This window comes from Leopardus geoffroyi, chromosome B1 (assembly GCF_018350155.1).
Source record: "Leopardus geoffroyi isolate Oge1 chromosome B1, O.geoffroyi_Oge1_pat1.0, whole genome shotgun sequence".
Classification (NCBI taxonomy): Eukaryota; Metazoa; Chordata; class Mammalia; order Carnivora; family Felidae; genus Leopardus; species Leopardus geoffroyi.
In genome coordinates, this window is record NC_059327.1 from 137,816,166 (window position 1) to 137,834,432 (window position 18,267).

The 18,267-nt window shown below is 42.5% G+C and overlaps 1 protein-coding gene and 1 pseudogene across 3 annotated transcripts in view; one reads left to right on the top strand and one right to left on the bottom strand.

Annotated features, from left to right (window-relative positions):
* Window positions 1-18,267, top strand: part of SCD5 (stearoyl-CoA desaturase 5) — a 169,488-nt gene that overhangs the window by 142,934 nt on the left and 8,287 nt on the right. For 2 of the 3 annotated variants that reach the window (XM_045473579.1, XM_045473580.1), the window contains exon 4: window positions 5,287-5,519. In XM_045473579.1, coding sequence (XP_045329535.1) covers window positions 5,287-5,519 — 233 coding nt within the window. Of the gene's footprint in view, window positions 1-5,286; window positions 5,520-9,373; window positions 10,828-18,267 lie in introns of those variants that run through there. The other variant, XM_045473578.1, reaches the window with a different exon arrangement.
* Window positions 15,797-17,136, bottom strand: LOC123595767 (annotated as a pseudogene).

Genomic DNA, 18,267 nt, shown 5'->3' on the forward strand with positions numbered 1-18,267 from the left:
CCAAATTTTTTCATCATTCCCCACAAAAACTCCATACCCATGAAACAGGGACTTCCCTTTCTCCATCCCCTTCCCTCCAGCTCCTAGGAACATCTACTCTATTTTCTGTCTTTATGAATGTGCCTATTCTAGGTACCTCATATAAGTGGAATTATAACAATATCTGTCCTCTGTGTCTAGTTTATTTCCCTAAGCATGTTTCCAAGTTCCATCCATCCATGCATGTTATAGCATATATGAAAACTTTGTTCCTTTTTATGGTGGAATAATATTCCATTGTGTATACATATATATAACATTTTGTTTATCTACTCATCTATTAATGGAAACTTGGCCTGTTTCCACCTTTTGGCTACTCTGGATAATGCTTCTATGAACATTAGTGTACAGATATATGTTGAAATCCCTGACTCGCATTCTTCTGAACATATACCTAGGAGTTGAATCACTGAGTCGTATGATAATTCGATGTCTAACCTTTTGAGAAAGTGTTTTCTATAGCAGCTGCGTCATTTGGCATTCCTACCAGCAATGCATAAAGGTTCCAATTTCTCTACATCTTTACCAACATTTGTTATTTCCCTTTAAAAAAATTATACCCATTTCCCCTCATATCTTATTGACCGCCATTGGCTAATTCCCAAATTAATTATTGGGAAAGTGAATGAGATCACCACTGATTGCTCCAAGCCAATCAGGACTCACGTCCTGGGTAGAGTCCACATTCCCTGAAAGACATGGCTGCAGGGAGAACAGCTCGATATCTGAACAAAATCAGGATATTCCAACAAGAAAGAAAGGATGGGGGTGGATTATAGGGAGGCTACCATCAATGTCTGTCTGCAATGGAGAGACTTTAAAAATATCAATGTCCAGAACAGAAATTCTGATTCGATTGAGCTGGTTTGCCGTGGGTTCCCACATCAGTCATTTTTAAATGTTCACCCGGTTGATTCAAATGTGCATTCATGGCTGAGGCCTCACCTCAAACCACTTACTACACCGGCAAGTATGAAGCCGAGAAGTACGACATGCAACAGGAACACTGGGTAGGGGCACCCTGCCTGCTCTGGTGGACCGAGGAAATTCCCCCCAGAGGAAGTGATGTTTAGACTGATATTTGGAAACATCAAGTAAGCCAGGCCAAGAGTGTCATAGACACAGGGGACATAGAAAAGGTGGTGCCTGAGGAATGGGAAGAAGTTCAGTCCAGCTGGAACGTAGTATCTTTACTCAAGTATGTGTAACTCTTAGGACAATGGCCAGATTCCACACTCTGGCCTCGTTTACTTCTGGGTAAGTTTACCCATCCCCTGTGTCCTGTTCTTGGTAAGCCAAGTAAGTAGCAAGATGCCTATGCTTTGTACAACCAGTATGACCTTGAGGAAGTCCCATGACCTCTCTGGAGCTCCAGAAATGTCCTACAAATAAATAAGTTCCTTACAGGGATGGAGGAACTTCCACCTTGGGTGGTGAGATGGGCTAAATGGGTGATGGGCATTAAGGAGGGCACTTGTTGGGATGAGCACTGGGTGTTATAGGTAAGTGATAAATCACTGGGTTCTACTCCTGAAACCAGTACTACACTGTATGTTAACTAATTTGGATTTAAATAAAATTTAAAAGTAAATAAATAATAGATAGATAGATAGATATCTCACAAGGCTATTGTGGAACTCAGATGAAAAAAATGTTTGTATGTGAGTGTCATACATTAATATGCTAATGAATTCCAAATTTCTGTTCCTGTCAAACCTCTCTCTAGAGCACTCTCTGATCTCCAGACCTGAATATCAAGCTGTCTACTTGACCTCACCCCTTGAATGTGTAGTGGGCATTTCCCACCTGACATGTGTAAGATCTAGCTTCTCATATGCTGCTCGAAACCAGCACCCCCTCCATGCTTCCTCCTATTGGCTAATGACATCTCCATCCTTAATATCATCCTTGACTCCTTTCTCTCCAACATTCAGTCTGGTAACAAGTCCTGTCACTCTATTTTCAAAATATATCCAGAATTTGACTATTTTTCACACCCACCACCCCTTTTCTGGTCCAAGCCAACATCTTCTCCTGCCCGGATTTTGTGGCAGCCTCCTAATTACTCTCCCTGCTTCTGCCCCTCCTCCCACAGTCCATTCTCAACACAACATTCAGGGTGACCCTGCTAACCTATAAGTCAGGTCACCCTGCTCCTTCAGTCCAAACCTGCCCAAGGCTCCATCTCACTCAGAGTAAAGGTTGAAACCCTTTTGATGACCTCTCACACCTTCTGTGACTCAACCCCCCATTTTTCTCTTATTTTCGACATTCTCCCCTTCGTTCACCTGCTTCAGCCCCAACTCTCTTGCTTGTCCCTGAATGTGGCAGGAACACCCTGCTGCAGGGCCTTTGTACTTGTGGTTTCCTCTGCCTGGAAATTTCTGCCCCATTTAGCCACATGGTTAACTTCTCACTTCTTTCATATCTTTACTCAAAAGCTATAATGTCACTAAGTCCTTCCCTCAACACCCTATTTTAAATTTCAGCACTTGCCCTTGGCTTCATATTCTCCTTCTCTGCTTTATTTTTATCTTAGTATTTACACTAACATGTTTTATATATTATTTATTTGTATTGTTTATTAGCTCTCTCCCCTGCCAGAATATACATATGTGTAAATTTTTATATGGTATATACATAATACATGTATTTATCAAATCTTCCTAGCAGAATACCCCTGCTCACCAAGGGCAGGGATTTTGTCTGATTTGTTCACTTTATATCTCTAGTACCAGGACAGAACCTGGTACATAGTGGGAACTCAGTAAATTTGTTAATACCACATTTTACAGAAGAGAAACCTGGGGCTTGGTGCAATTAAATAATTTACTCAAGATACCACAGTAGGAAATGGCAAAGTTGGGGAGTTTACCATTCTACGATGCTTTACAACATAAAAACACCTCCCCCCGTCCCTCCACATGCTGACCACCAGTTCCCAGGGCCTTGCCCAGTATCTGCGTGCTTTACCCAGATCCCCTCTTCAGCTGATGCTCCCACCTCACAGCTACTGTCCTCTCTGGGAATTGCCCTTGCCCACATGGAACTGCCCTACACCCTGCACCCTGAGACCAAAGGCTGGATGATGCAGGTATACCTTTCAATTTGGGACAACTCTAAAGGGTCATCCTTTAGAGCTCCCTGTTGGATCTGCTGAAACTCATTGTGGATGAGCTGCCTCAGTCCAACCTGCCTTCCTCCCTTCCTTACAAGTATCTCTCAAGACCAGTCTCCAAAATCCTTCTGCATGTGACTCTAGGGAGCCTAATCTAAGACCACCAATCCCTTCATTGCCTGTTGCCATAGCCCACTCATGTGACCTCCTAAGTACCTTCTTTCCACTAAAATTCAGCCATCTTGTATCCCAGTGACTTGAAAATGGGTGCTGATGGGTTAACATGTTGCCCAAGAAAAGCAAATTTTATGGGAACTGACACATGCAGCTAGCAATCTGCAAAACACACTTACACACATGATTTCATTTGCAAAAGCAGAATAGCATGATAGTCTCTGAAGTGTTTCTGCCTGGATCTGAATCTTGGTCCTACCACTTCTTAGTCTTGTGACCTTGCCCAGCTGCATAATCTTTCCATTGCTCTGTAGAATGGTGATAATAATGGTCGCTTCCTCCTAGAGTTTTCATTAGAATTAAATGAGTCAGTACATGGAAAGGTCTCAGAATAGCTGTGACACATAATATGCACATAGTATACATTAGTTATTAGATCCTCACAAGAACCCCTAGAGGTATTATAATTACTACCTGTGTTGGACACCTCTTGTGCCCCACCTCCTACTCTCTGCCCATCTTTTCACTCCAGCTGTTGCTGCAGCCACTTGCTGGCTCAGGTGTAACCCAACAGCACCTTGCTCAGCTGGACTGTTTATTTCTTATTTCCTGTCTGGTTGCTTTGCCACTTCCACCTGAGATGCTTCCAGAAATGCACTCAGCCATTCTGACCTGAGCAAACGTGGAAAGGTGAGGGAGCTAATATCCCATGTGACATCCCTTGACCAGGAGGGAGTTGGAACCAATGGGAAAATATCCCTTCTTTCTTTCCTTGAAAGAATAACTCTGAGGTATAATCTGTCCCATCATGGTCCAAGTTCAGGTGTCCAAAGCACGGGCACCCCTGGCTTGGCATTCCTTCCTTCCCTGTCTCACTCTTCCCAAAATAGACTATCCACATACAAGACTTCATGCTCTGCTCTTTGTGGAGTCATCTAACTGTGCATAAGAGGAGAGTGAAAGGAAAAAAAAGACTTGTTCAACATCCAGAATCAGATCTAGACTCAAGTTCAAGTCTTCTACCTCCTGAATGACATTCCCTCACACTGCCACCTCCCATTTCATACATATGCACCTTAACATTGGCCTTCTGGAAGCTCGATTAGCCAGTGTGAGGCCAGGGAGGAAAGAGCTATGAACTCATATCACAGTCCCTTTCCTGTGCCTGCATAGAGCTGGTTCCACATGGCTAGGGTGGGGAACAGTGGTTCCACCTGACTGAAACCTGGGATAGGGACTATGTTGAATTTGTCTTTGTATCATCAGTATTCATGGCGTGGCAAATAGTAAGTGCTCAGTAAATGTTTCCTGTATACATAGGTCTGGAAATCAAACTATTGATGGTTTCTTCTTAAAGATTACTTTTTATGTGGTCATGCTTGTTCTTATACTATTGTTTATTTTTTACGCTGACCTGGAATGTAATCACCAATGAACAGAGAACATTTTTGAGAGGGGTTTGGCTTGTTTACCTTTTTGCCAGGCTACATTAGTACAAAATAATGTGCCTGGAAATTATTCAAGAAATACATATTCCTTGAAATCATTTAGGAAAGAAAACCTGAGTACCAAGTTGATTGACTGGTCAAAGAAGTAGCTAGGAGTTGTCGAACTGGTGACCTATAGGAGAAATGTAGCTCTGAGATACCCGGATTTCACCAGTACAGCATGGATTGTTTTATGTTGAAATTCTTCCGAAGTATGCTACAGGTCCTACCACTTTCCATAGCATTCTACCCGTCCTAATTCTCAAATTTGGGTTACTTGTGTTGCCTTGTAGGTATATGGGTTTGTGACCCTTGTACAGAGCAACACACAACAGGGTACTTCTTATCCAGAAAGAGTTGAAGGAATTGATGGGCACAATTCCTGGCTTTTCCTGTATGTAGCTTGTTCATCTCATTTCTGCCACCATCAACAGGTGCCTGATGGTAGTGTAATGTCCTGCCTTCCAGGTACTATAAGATCACTGTGGTGCTCATGTGCTTTGTGATCCCCACGCTGGTACCCTGGTGTGCCTGGGAAGAGAGTCTGTGGAACTCCTACTTCTTGGCCTCCATCCTCCGCTATACCATCTCACTCAACATCAGCTGGCTGGTCAACAGTGCTGCCCACATGTATGGAAACCGACCCTACGACAAGCACATCAGCCCTCGGCAGAACCCACTCGTCACCCTGGGTGCCATTGGTGAGTAGGGGTGTGAGAGCCAATGGGGAGCATGGCAGCTCAGATTTTCTTAACCTTCCAAAGGTTTTCTGGACTCTGTAAAGAGAGGCAGTGGAATGGAGTCAGGTGGGATGAACTTGGGCTTTGGTATTAGAATCCTGGTTCTTGGGCAAGTCACCTAATCATTCTGATTTAGAGTTTTCTCATCTGTGAAATGGGAAGAGTGATGCTTACTTCATAGGGATGTTATGAAGATAGATACTATATGTAAACTGCTATATGCAATATAGGTATGCTGTAAGATAGATTCTATATGTAAATTGCTTAGTAAAATGTCTGTCATATAGTAAGTGATCAATAATTAGGAGCTATTTATTTTTACCGTGAAATTTTTCCTAATGGAGGAGTAGCAGCTGGCTTTTCTCTCAAACTGCCCTGACCATTCAGCTGTCCAATCATTTGACCGACTGTAAGAAAAAAGGCCTTCAGAAAGACGGGAAGAAACAAGAGTGTGGCATCTCATGGTGCCACAGAATGGTTCGGAGTGAGGCCGCTGGATTCTGACAACTTTGGTTTAGTCTTGGTTCCTTCACTTACTCTCTGGGAGAGTTATCTGGCTCCTCCACACCTTGTGTCTTCTCCTGTAAAGTGAAGATAATCATAGCATTCACCTGCTTCCTGGGGTCACCAAAGGGTTAGATGAGCTAATACATAGTCTTTGCAACAGTGCTTAGCATGAAATAAGTGCTTAGTTTGTGACTAGCCTTATGGTCTTAGGAAGTTACTTGTCCCTTCTGTACATTTACATCCTCGTTTTTAAAATGGGGAGAATCACAGCAGCTAGCTCAGAGATGTGAGGACTAGAGGTGTTAATACCCATTAAAGCACTGAGCACTGTGGCTGAAACATAGTAAGTAATAAATAGACATTAGCTGTATCTTTCTAGAAGTAAGTCAAGCTTCTTGGTAAGCTGAGCCTTGAGCATTGAGATCGGCCCCAGGAAGGGAAGGCCCTGTGGCTAAGTAGCAATGGTCTCTGCATCACCTAGCAATGAGTTTCTCCCACCACATTGTTAGGCTCGGACCCCGTGTTGACAACAGCAATCTGACGTGGAATAAGCACCCAAATTTAACTATGGGACCAACCAGCTAAGCAGAGAGAAAAGTGTCTTGGAAGGAGTTTCTGATGCTTCTACTGGACTGCAGTGAGGGGGGCCACATCCAGTGTTGACCCTGAGAGCAGACAGCAAGGGGACAAGATGGACTGTTACCATCTGATGTGGGGATGGTGGACCAGAAAACCCAAGGAATGTGACCGTGGCACTGGCCTTGAAGAGCTGGGTACTGGTTTTAAGTCCACCCAGGTCAACACGGGGCTCCTAGTCAGTTTTCTTCATTAAGGTCCTGGAAAGGCTCCCGTTACACTGAACTGTGATAGATCGCGGGTACACACAGGTTCTCAGAACAGTGTCTGCTTCTGAAAATAGCAGGGGAGACTCCTCTATACTACACTGTAGTGCAGGAAAAACACTAAAAATTATGAGGGTGAAAGGAGCAGGGTAAAGAAGACCTAAATTAAAAAGAAGACTGCAGGGGCGCCTGGGTGGCTCAATCGGTCGGACATCTGACTTGGGTTCAGGTCATGATCTCACAGTTTGTGCATTCAAACCTTGCGTAGGGCACTGTGCTGACAGCTCAGAGCCTGGAGCCTGCTTCAGATTCTGTCTCCCTCTCTCTCTGCCCCTCCCCTGCTCATGCTCTGTCTCTCTCTTTCTCTCTCTCCCTCTCTCTTTCTCTCAAAAATGAATAAACATAAACAATTAAAAAAAGAAAACTGCAAACCACAGTTCCATCCATCTGATATATTCATTACAGAGCAAGATCCTTCGGCTGTGGTCAATAGAAGAACTACATGATGACCAGGGCCTATTTAAGAAGTGAAGGAGAAATCTGGCAGTTCCTCAAATGGTTAAAAATAGTTATCATGTGATCCAACAACTCCACTCCCAGATTCATACACAAAGAGAAATAAAAATATATGTCCACACGAAAACTTGTATATGACTGTCCATAGCAATATTATTCGTAATAGCCAAAAAGCAGAAATAATCCAATAGTCTGTCAATTGATGGATGGATAAATACAATATGGCACATCCATACAACGGAATACTATCTGGCAATAAAAGGAAATGAAGTACTGATATCTGCTACAACCTTGAAAGCATGATGCTAAGTGAAAGCAGCTAGTCACAAAAGGCTACATATTGTATGATTTTGTTTGTATGAAATGATCAGAATAAGCAAATCTACAGAGATTATATTAGGGTTGTCCAAAGAAACAGAATCAGTACATGTATGTATATGTATATATGTGTTATACATACACTATTCAGTTTTTATATATATTGTAATATATATTATATGTTCCTCATCATAAATCCCCATATATATAGGGAAACAGTACAATATCTATATAAATATAAATAGGTATATATTTGTAGGACATAAATAGGTAGCCTCCTGTTTCGTGTGTATATATATGTATGTATACATATATACACATATGTATATATGTATGTGTGTGTGTGTGTGTGTATGCATAGGGAAAGAAGGAGGGGAGGGGGGAGGGGAAGAGGGGAGGGGAGAGAGATTTATTATGAGGAGCTGGCTCACATGATTAGGGGAGCTGAGAAATCCCACAATCTGCCGTCTGCAAGCTGGAGACTCAGGAAAGCCGGTGATATGATTAAATTGGAGTCCAGAGGCCCGAGAACCAGGGGAGCAGATGATGTAAATCCCAGTCTGAGGGCAAGGGAAGAAGAGATAGATCCAGTTCAGTCAGTGACTCAGAAAAAAACGGGCAAATTCCTCTTCCTCCACCATTTGTTCTGTTCAGGTCCTTAACGGATTGAGTGATGCCCACCCCCACTGGCGAGGGTAATCTGCTTTACTGAGTTCACTGATTCAAATGCTCATCTCATCCAGAAACACCCCCACAGACACACCACACAGAGATGTTTAATCCGGGCATGCCTCGGCCAGCCAGTCTGACACATAAAATTAACCATGACAGAGAAAGAAAGTAGGGCTGGAGGGATGGGGGGGGTGGGGATGGTTGGGGATGACAGTTCAGGAGTGTGGAGCTTCCTTTTAGGTAATGAAAGTGTTATAAAATTCATCGTGGTGATGGATGCCCAACTCTGTGAAAATACTAAAAGCCATTAAATTGTACTTCAAATGGATGAATTATATGGTGAATTATATCTCAATAAAGCTGTTTAAAAAAGTCAAATGAAAGAATCCCTGAGATCCCTCCTGAAAACACCTTAATTTAAAAAAAAAAAAAAAGAGTAAGAGAGGAAAAGCTATTTGCTGGTGGGCGGGTGGGGGGTGGTGGTGGAATAATATATGGGCAGATTTGGGACATGTAAAAGTGTGGCTCCTCAGTTTACTTACCTATCTGAACAGGGCTCCTCTGGGTCATCCAGGCTCTCCCAACGAGCCTTCCTTTAATCACTCCAGCCCACAGAGGCTATTTTCCTTTTATGAACATACATCAAAAGGAGGATCTGTTATCAGTCATTTAACATTGAGCTTACTAAGTACAGCTCCGAAATCATGGTAGTTGTTCATACGGGGAAATTAATCTTGTGACTCTGCGCTGATAACCTTTTTTTTTTTTTTTTTTAATCTGTTCAGATTTAGTCTAGGCAACTAAGTAAATTCTTCCTAAGGGCAGACACCAAGTCTTCTGCTGCCCAGAGAGCCTGACATAGTGCCTTGCACGTGGTACACTCTCAGCAGACGAGGGGGGAAAATAAATCTGTGCAGAGAGGTGGGGAGGGGTTATTTCAATAGCCACCTTGTCTTCTAGGTGAAGGCTTCCACAATTACCACCACACCTTTCCCTTTGACTACTCTGCGAGTGAATTTGGCTTAAATTTCAACCCAACCACTTGGTTCATTGACCTCATGTGCTGGCTGGGACTGGCCACTGACCGCAAACGAGCAACCAAGCCAATGATCAAGGCCCGGAAAGCCAGGACTGGAGACGGCAGCACTTGAACCTGGAACTGGCATCCAACATGTTTGCCATTGATACCTTAGTTCGTGGCTTTTGTTCCTATAGTTCTCTTGTTCATTGGATGTGGGAGGGGGTAGAGGCTGGGGAGGGAAAGGAATCTATGTGGTTTGGGAACTTTTCGTTTGTCTCAAAATAATGTCAAGATATAACTATCGATGAAAAAAAGTTTTTAGCATCAATGTAACTATGATTTTAACATTAGAGTGTGAACATGTGATTTAATCGTTGTAGCTACAATATGTCAAACACACATGGTCATGTGCTTGAACGTGATGTTAACCCTGACAGGATGAAGGAATTTAATATTCTTTCAGTGTGGTTCAGGAGAGCATTTGCTTTCTTTTCTACCAGTTAACCCAGCACTGTTTTTAAACACATTATCTGAAGGTAGAAGACAAAAGAGAGGGTCTAAGTAACTAAAGAATGTTTCTGTTTTGTAATTACTGTGCCTGTGTGTTTGTTGTTTTTTAAATAAGAGAATTGAAAACTTTCAAAAATGACAGGAAATGGCCCTCTTATTTTCTTGCCCTGTTTACAGCTTGTTAATGTTCCCCTGTCTTTGCTTCCAAAGAGATCTGTTCACTGCCCGGCTAGTTTTGTGTCCCGATTATGGCCAGCCGACCCTATAAATCAGTGCCTGTGTAGGTGTTTGATTTTGTTCTCTTTGCTATTGTCATTTTAAAGGTGTATAACGCAGATGTGCCAGACATAAAATTCAGCTCAAATTAAGCTCTCATTTAAATGTTTAAACATCTAATTTATATTCTAATTGATCCCAGCCACTGATGCATGTACTTTAGCTACTACTGCTAAGTAAGCATATTAATTTTCCACACTAGGCCATCAGATCTTAATAACCGACAGTTATCTAGAACTCAGTGTGTACTAATGTTTCCCCTGCATGCAGCCTTCATTGATTTTGCAGCAAAATATAAAGTGATCATTATGTAGCTTCTGAAGTAAAAAAAATGTTGTGTGTTAAGTTGCCTTGTAAAGAGCATGTTGAATTAATGGGACCGCGTGCCCTTTGTTTTAGTTGTTAGAGCAAAAGAAAGATGTTGGAGCACTTCGAAGATAGATCTTTTCGGGAAAGGTGGGAATTTGGAATTTTAATTTAAAATGTTTGAAAAAGAAGTGATGCCAACCGGAAATTGTCACAATGAAGTTCTTCATCCAGCAGGTGTTTATTTGCCATTAATAATGTGTACACTATGAGTGATTCACAATAAATGATTATTAATTCATTGGTGTTCTTTTTTGTTTTTTTTTTTTTTCAACGTTTATTTATTTTGGGGACAGAGAGAGACAGAGCATGAACGGGGGAGGGGCAGAGAGAGAGGGAGACACAGAATCGGAAACAGGCTCCAGGCTCTGAGCCATCAGCCCAGAGCCCGACGCGGGGCTCGAACTCACGGACCGCGGGATCGTGACCTGGCTGAAGTCGGACGCTTAACCGACTGTGCCACCCAGGCGCCCCAATTCATTGGTGTTCTTGACCAGGTACTTAAATGTTGTTCAGAGGATGTTCTCTCAGGGGTGCCTGAAGCTCCGTGATAACCACGTGATTCCCATTTGATTCGAGCACTGGACTAACAACACCCCTAAGACCAGGCCTCCTGTATCCCATCAGCCTTATGCCGGAGGGAAAATTGACTATTTTTTTTTTTTTTTTGGAATGCTTAACCCTCAGAGGTGTCGTTCCCCGCTTCTCACTCACCAACACTGTCATTTGTATTGCTGCCAGCTGACAAATGGGAACCTTTATTCCTACCTGTCACCCAAAAGAACATGAAGGACATCTTCCTTCCCTGACCCCACCAGGCCCCAGTAGTGATGACCAGGGGCACGGGCGATGGGCTCATCTCTCCCTCCAGTCCTGCCCCCCAACTTTTCCCTTGTGCTGCCCTTTGGCCTTGAAGCACCTGTGCCCCTGCCATCAGATACAGACTTCTGAGCCTGCCTGCAGTTGAGTGGGATTCCAGCCATTGGACCCTTTGAATATGACTGTGTGTTTTCTATCTGCTTCATATTGCAGTCACACATTGCTGAGACCTTGTATGCAGTATTGATAGAGTGTGATTGTATCCCGAGACCTAAAATGACCTCAATTAGAAGTATTTCTGTGAATCTTTGACCCCTTAAATGTACTAAACTTATTGCTTGTCCGTTAATAGAAAAGGCTACATTTGGAAAAACTGTTTGAAATCTTCTCACAAAAGGAGGACATTCCCCAGGTGGTCAAAAGAAATCCAGAACCTCACTCCTCTGAACCTGAGTGCCACATATATATCTGCAATAGTGCCAATGAATGAGGATTGGGATGATTTTGTTGACGGAGTGGCTAGATGAAGGTTAGATCACTCTAGAGTCTTCCATATTAACATTCCCTGCAGATCTTAGTAGCATCTAAGGGGGTGGTGTTTCCCTAGACTATCCAAGGTGGCCTTAGAGAGGTTGGTCCTGCCCTTGATCTCCCGTGTCCTCCAAGGCCTATTTCAGAAGCATCCACCCATGCATCCCGGTGAGGGGAGACCAGGGGAAGAGATCCATGTATGTCATGGCAGCTACATGGAGCTAGCCTGATATGGCAGAGTCAACTCAAGTGTGCTACTAGCTGGCTGTGTGGCCTTGAGAAAACCCGTCTTTCTGGATCTGGTTTTCTCCTCTACAAAGAGAGAGGATGAAACCAGACTCTGGCTAAGGTTCCACCAAGCCCTAATGGTCACCAACAGCAACAGAGATAGGAACGTGCCTGATTTGGGATTTGAAACACCTCTCAAGTTGTGCCCATCCTTTTTGGAATCTGGGAGGTCAAAAGTGAGGGGGAAATAATTGAGTCTGAGTGAGAGAACACAGACTGAGGCTGAAAAGAATGTTCTTGGTAAAAAACAAAACAAAACAAAACAAAACAAAAAAACATGCATGTGTTTCATTTATTTTCAAAATATAATGAAACAACAAAAGTGAACTTAATCCACGAAAAACAATTTAATGAAAGAAAGTACTGTAAAAAGCGTTGGCTTGGTGGTGTAGTAGAAATAGCACTGGACTGGAGTTCAAGATTTCAGTTTGAATTCTCCTCCCTTTTTTTAATTGAGGTATAATTGACATACAACACAATATTCACTTCAAGTGTACAACATAATGATCTGATATTTGTATATATTGCAAATAAAAGGAGGGGGGCACCTGGCTGGCTAAGTCTGTGTATACTCCAAAAGGATCACCACAGTAATAATAAGTCTTGTTAACATCTTTCACCATTTGTAGTTAGAAATTTTTTTCTTTGAGAACTTTCAAGATCTACTTTCTTAGCAACTTTTCAAATATGATATACAATATTCTTAGTTATAGTCACCATACTGTACATCCCCATGATATTTATTTTATAACTAAAAGTATATATCATTTGACCACCTTCACCATTTTGTCAACCCCCATGCCCCACCAATCTGATCTCTGTTATATCTATGAGTTCATTGGGTTTTTTTCTTAGATTGTACATGTAAGAGAGATCATATGGTGTTTGTGTTTCTCTGTCTGACATTTCAATTAGCATAATGCTCTCAAGTTCCATCCATATTGTCACAAATGGCAAGATTTCAAATTGTAACTCATGACCTAACTTGGTGTGTTACCTAGAGTCACATGATCTACTGACTGAGCCAGCCAGGTGCCCTGAGCATGTGACTCTTGATCTCCGAGTCATGCATTCAAGCCTCGCCTTCTGGGTAGAGCTTATTTTAAATAAATAAATAAATAAATAAATAAAGCACTTGAAAACAGCAGATGCAAAAAGGGCCCTCTGATCTCCCTTTTTCTCCCTAAAAGCAAGAGATGAAGAGATGTGAGAGCTGCCTTCTCTATATCAGGAGGAAAGAAACATTCTTCTCACCAGAGATAGGGAGAAGGCACCAAGAGAATCAGTGCAAACAAACCTTGTTCAAGTAACTCTTAGCTTCCTTTAGCATCCCCATATATTTTTGGCACTCTCTCACAATTAATACTCTTTGTCCAATGTGGCACATAAGCACTTGGGCCCAACCACTTTTTGGGTCTTCATTTTCCCATGAAAGCTCCCATGAGCATGTAATAATAAAATCTGTATGCTCTTCTCTCATTAATCTGTCTTAATGTCAACTTAATTCTCGGACCCAGCCTGACCCTAAGAGGCTAGAAGGAAAGTTCCACCTCCTCTACAATGGAGCCTCAGCTAGCCCTTCTGTAAAGGAACTGGACTGGATTAGATTGTCCCGCCCAGTTCGCCAGCTGGGAGTCGTTCCCCTCCGTGTGAAGAAACCCAGCACACCCACAGGACCTTTGTCCAGTCCCCTGAGAGTCCTTCTGAACCTTGGCTTCCTTCCTGTGCCTTCACACCCTCATCAGAGGACAAGCCTTACTTGCTTTTCTTCTTATCAGGAGCTGGGATAGAAGACCCAGAGAGGGAAGAGGCTGAAGCTAATGGATAAGAATGAGCTTTGCGGATTATCTGTGACGTTCATTTATCCATGTCACTCCAGTCCTCAATTATAGAAGACACTGGAAGCCAGCTGACTTCTCAGTGGCTGCTCATGTGAAACAAGGAAGCAAAGAAGTATCCTAACCTTTATAATCCCCGCTTTTTTTTAATTTCCCCATTTTTAGTTCAAGGTACTTGTCAAAATCCTTTCCTTCCCTTTCCTCGACGTCAAGGAACTGCTATAAATGACCGGGAAACTGCTCCTGCTCTCTCTCCTTGGGCTAGGGAGTTCATAATCATCCCGCCCCCACCCCCAGGAATGTTCCTGACTTGTAAATTTGCAAATCAGAGGCAAGAGGAAGGAAAGCGCTGGCCTGCGGCTGCTGGGGGATGGGGGGGGGGAGGGGGGGGGGAGGGGGAGGGGGAATGCAGGCAAGGCTGCAAGCCTGTGTTCCAGCAGCTACTGTGGCTCAGTGACAGTCTTTTCACTTGCTTTTGCTCTCCCGTGACGCCTCTGCCTGGGCAGCTGGGAGACCAGTCAGCACAGGCAGGCTGCCTCACTTCCTATGGGTTAAAGAGGAAAAGACCAGCAGATAGCTGCCTCAGTTAGCTAGGGCCAGGAGGCCTATGCCCTGAGAAAGTCTCCGTCCTTACAGCTCCAGGCCTACAGTTACTATGCAAAAAAAGTTGACTTGGCCTTTGACGGTTGAAATCCCTGCAACTCAGGATTTACTAAATCTATGTCCCTGTCCTTCCCTTTTTTGATCCTCTGCAAGGCTACTTTTCATGTCATTGAGAGAAATCTCCAAAGTTGCTTTTCTGATAGAAGCACTGACTGCTGGGTGGAGTCACCAAATCCTATGCTGTCGATGGACAAAGTAGCTGGGTCCCACTGGAGCAGGGCATGGTTGTATTTTTATTGTCATATTTCTTAAAAGCTGGTTCTCACAGTGTATGGATCATAAAACAGAAGAGGTGTTTGTAGAGGGCACTCCTTTTTCCAGGCTGTATGACAAGGTCATGTGTGAGGGTGGTGGAGAGAGGGAAGGGGCGACCCTCTCTGGTACATGTTGTGATCATTGTGATCACTGAGTGAGGACAAACTGTCAAACTGGGATATCCAGTGTCTCAAAGGAAGAGTGAATCATCAGTGTAGGTGATGACTTTCCAGTGCCAGCAAGCAGGCTTCTCACACTTGAGGTGGAGGGATCCAGAAGACCCACCCACTTCTCTCCCGGTCCCAAAATTGCTGCCTGTGAATGCAACAACTCATTTCTCTGAATTTAAAAGCCCAGCGTCATAAAGTTCTTCTGGATGTGCCAACCAATGAGCACGTGTGTGTGCACTGTTCTCTACAGGCCCTGCTGGATTGAGCAATTTGTAACACAAGGCAAATCAGCTTGTTAGCGAGAATGTACACACAGACGCTCCATAGCCAACCAAGGTGAAAAATGATCTCAAAGTGGATCTTTTGCCCTTTATGGATTCAGGTCACTATTTTTAAAAGTGAAGACCTTGGTTTTGCCTTCACGTGGGAAGTTTTAAGCAATGATATATTGGACTCTTTCCAACCACCTTTTAAAGTCTATTTGAAGCCAGGGGCTTGGGTCAGTTTCAAGACACTGAAAGGGACAGGCCTTTTTTTTTTTTTTTTTAATTAGAAACATTATTTATTTCTGCTTCTTTCATACATCTTATTGTGCATGAAACAGTCTGGCATACATATCTGAAATAATGTACTGTTTAAAGGCAAAGCACCATAAGTCAAGCTGATCATCTCTCCAGAGTTCTCAGCCCATGGGATCTTGCTTCGTGATTTTATATTAATTTTTGAAAGTCAGAAATGTCATTTCCAAAACACATTAAGGGAGCTGTAAAAAGTAATCACTTTATTCAATATTATAGTTGTGGAAATGGAGTATATTTTCTCTAAGAAATGAAAAACTAAGAAGAAAATGCCACTTAACATCAGTGGTAGGTCAGTAAAGGCCAGAGGGAGAAAATACTGTGATAAGTTTGTCTCTTTGAGACCAAGAAGACATTCTAGTTCAAGCTTTAACGTGCTTCCTATGTTTTCACTAGATGGTTCTTTTCTGCCGCTTTTCATTCTTTTCCATAGTTCACATCACAGGATTGGTACAGCCTTTAAAACTTCATTAACAGGAGCAAATCCAATATCCACTGACCTCTTCTCAAAAGGCATTTGAATCCATCAGATAGCCTGGCAGTTTCATTCTCATGAATACCCTAGCCATGAAAACACTCAACAGGACACAGACGAATCCAATGAATAGAAGGAGAAATCTTATTGAGGTTTGGAATGTCTGGTGCATTTGATCGGTCCAGGATTATGAATCCTAAACCTCCTGCTGTAAATAGGAAGTTAGATGTGAGTCCTTCCATAATATATTGTCCATTTACTCTGTGGGCCAAGAAAGCTACTGGCCTCTGATGTCCATGTTCATCGGTCATAGAGCCAATACTTTGAAGTTTAACAATAACGTCATAAAGCATTCCTCCCGTGATGAGGACATAAGACACCACCACCTTCAGCTTCAGCTGGGGGCATTCAAGCGCTAAGATCGGGACCCAGTACAAAGTCTCCATCTTGGTGGCGGCAGGGGCGGCTCTCTGGACAGGACATTTTGATGTGTTTATTTATATATATATTTTTTACATTATTTGGCTCTGTGGCCTACACAACCCAGGGATGGTCAGATTGTTACTTTGTTGGGAGATAAACAGCCTAAGGAGAAACATGCAAAACTTCCACTTCTGCATCTATGTCACCGCTGAAACAAATGATTACTTAGGTTCCTTCTTTGATCAAAAACTACAGGAATTAATAGCAAGCAAGCTTAGAAAATGTCAGATTCTGCTCTACCCAAGCAAAACATGTGGTTGGAAGCCATCCCAATATTGTATCCCTATAAAAGAAAAAAAAAAGGAAGAGACCGCAGGCCACAGTAGTCTTAGAAAATTGCCTCTGTCGAAGCAAAGTAAACATTTGTAGATGGAAAAGCAGAATCCTGAGGCTGGTTGATTTTTCTGGAATGCCATTGCAATGGCTAAATATTTCTCAACAATTGCGGGAGGTGGGGGTTGTTTTGTTTTTAAGTTTCCATTTGAGGGATGGCCTTAAATTGAGCATTGCTGTGTCCAAAAGTTCCAGCATTATAAATCTTGGAAAGAGGAACAAACGTCAAAATAAGGTCACCAACCATCACATGCCATAATGATTTGGCTGCCAAAGATTCACACTCCGTGTTAGAACTAGGCTGAGTGTGCACAGAGAGATAATTTAAACCTTTCCAACAAGTTTGTCTTGTTCATCTGATTGATAGAATCTGATTGTAACATTCAGTCTGTTGTTTTTCCATTTGCTTTAAATTCAGCACTGCCACAGAAGACAGAAAGAGAAAATGGGACAGCCTGAAGAGGTGTAAAAATATAATTACTTTTTTGAAAGTACGCATATTTATCTATTTTTCTGCTACCCCCTTTTCACTTGGCTTTCCCACTCTAAATAGATGAGTGCTCCTGGGCTGGTGTATATATAGCACTTACAGGCTACTTTTAATTGAGAAGAACATCCTTTATTACAGTTTCTAGGCCACTTATCATAATGCATTTTACTAATTTCTTTTGCATAAAAAACAAAATCAAATGAAAGCACATCAGACTTGAAAGACCACTGGCATTACCATAGAACCTCAGCAAACCAGCCCACAAATAACACCTCAAGTCACTGCAATTTCACTCAACCCACCACCTTTAGAAAAAAATAATGACCAAAATAAGAAAAAGAAAAAAATCTTCATCAGGAAAGTATTTTCCCAAATTACACCTAGTTTTGACTATAATTGGCTCAATTTTATAAATCTATTACAATGGCATCAAAAAATGATGCACAAAGAATTCGCAACTCACATTTAAGAGCCATGCAAACCGTGCTGGTCTTGATTGCCAAGTGTTTTCGCAATCCACAGAACAGGGTCAGAGAGAGGAGAGGTTCTTGATAGGTGTTAACGAATGATTGGAAGAACAGATGGATAGATAGATGGATAGATGGATGGATGCATGGATGCATGGATACATGGATGGATGGAAGGATGGTGAATGAATGGATGCATGGATGGATGGATACAATGTAGTGCAATGCAGAAAGAACCCTATTTAGCGTTGCTGGGTCTTAGCTTTGTAACGTGTTCCTTTGTTTGCCCTG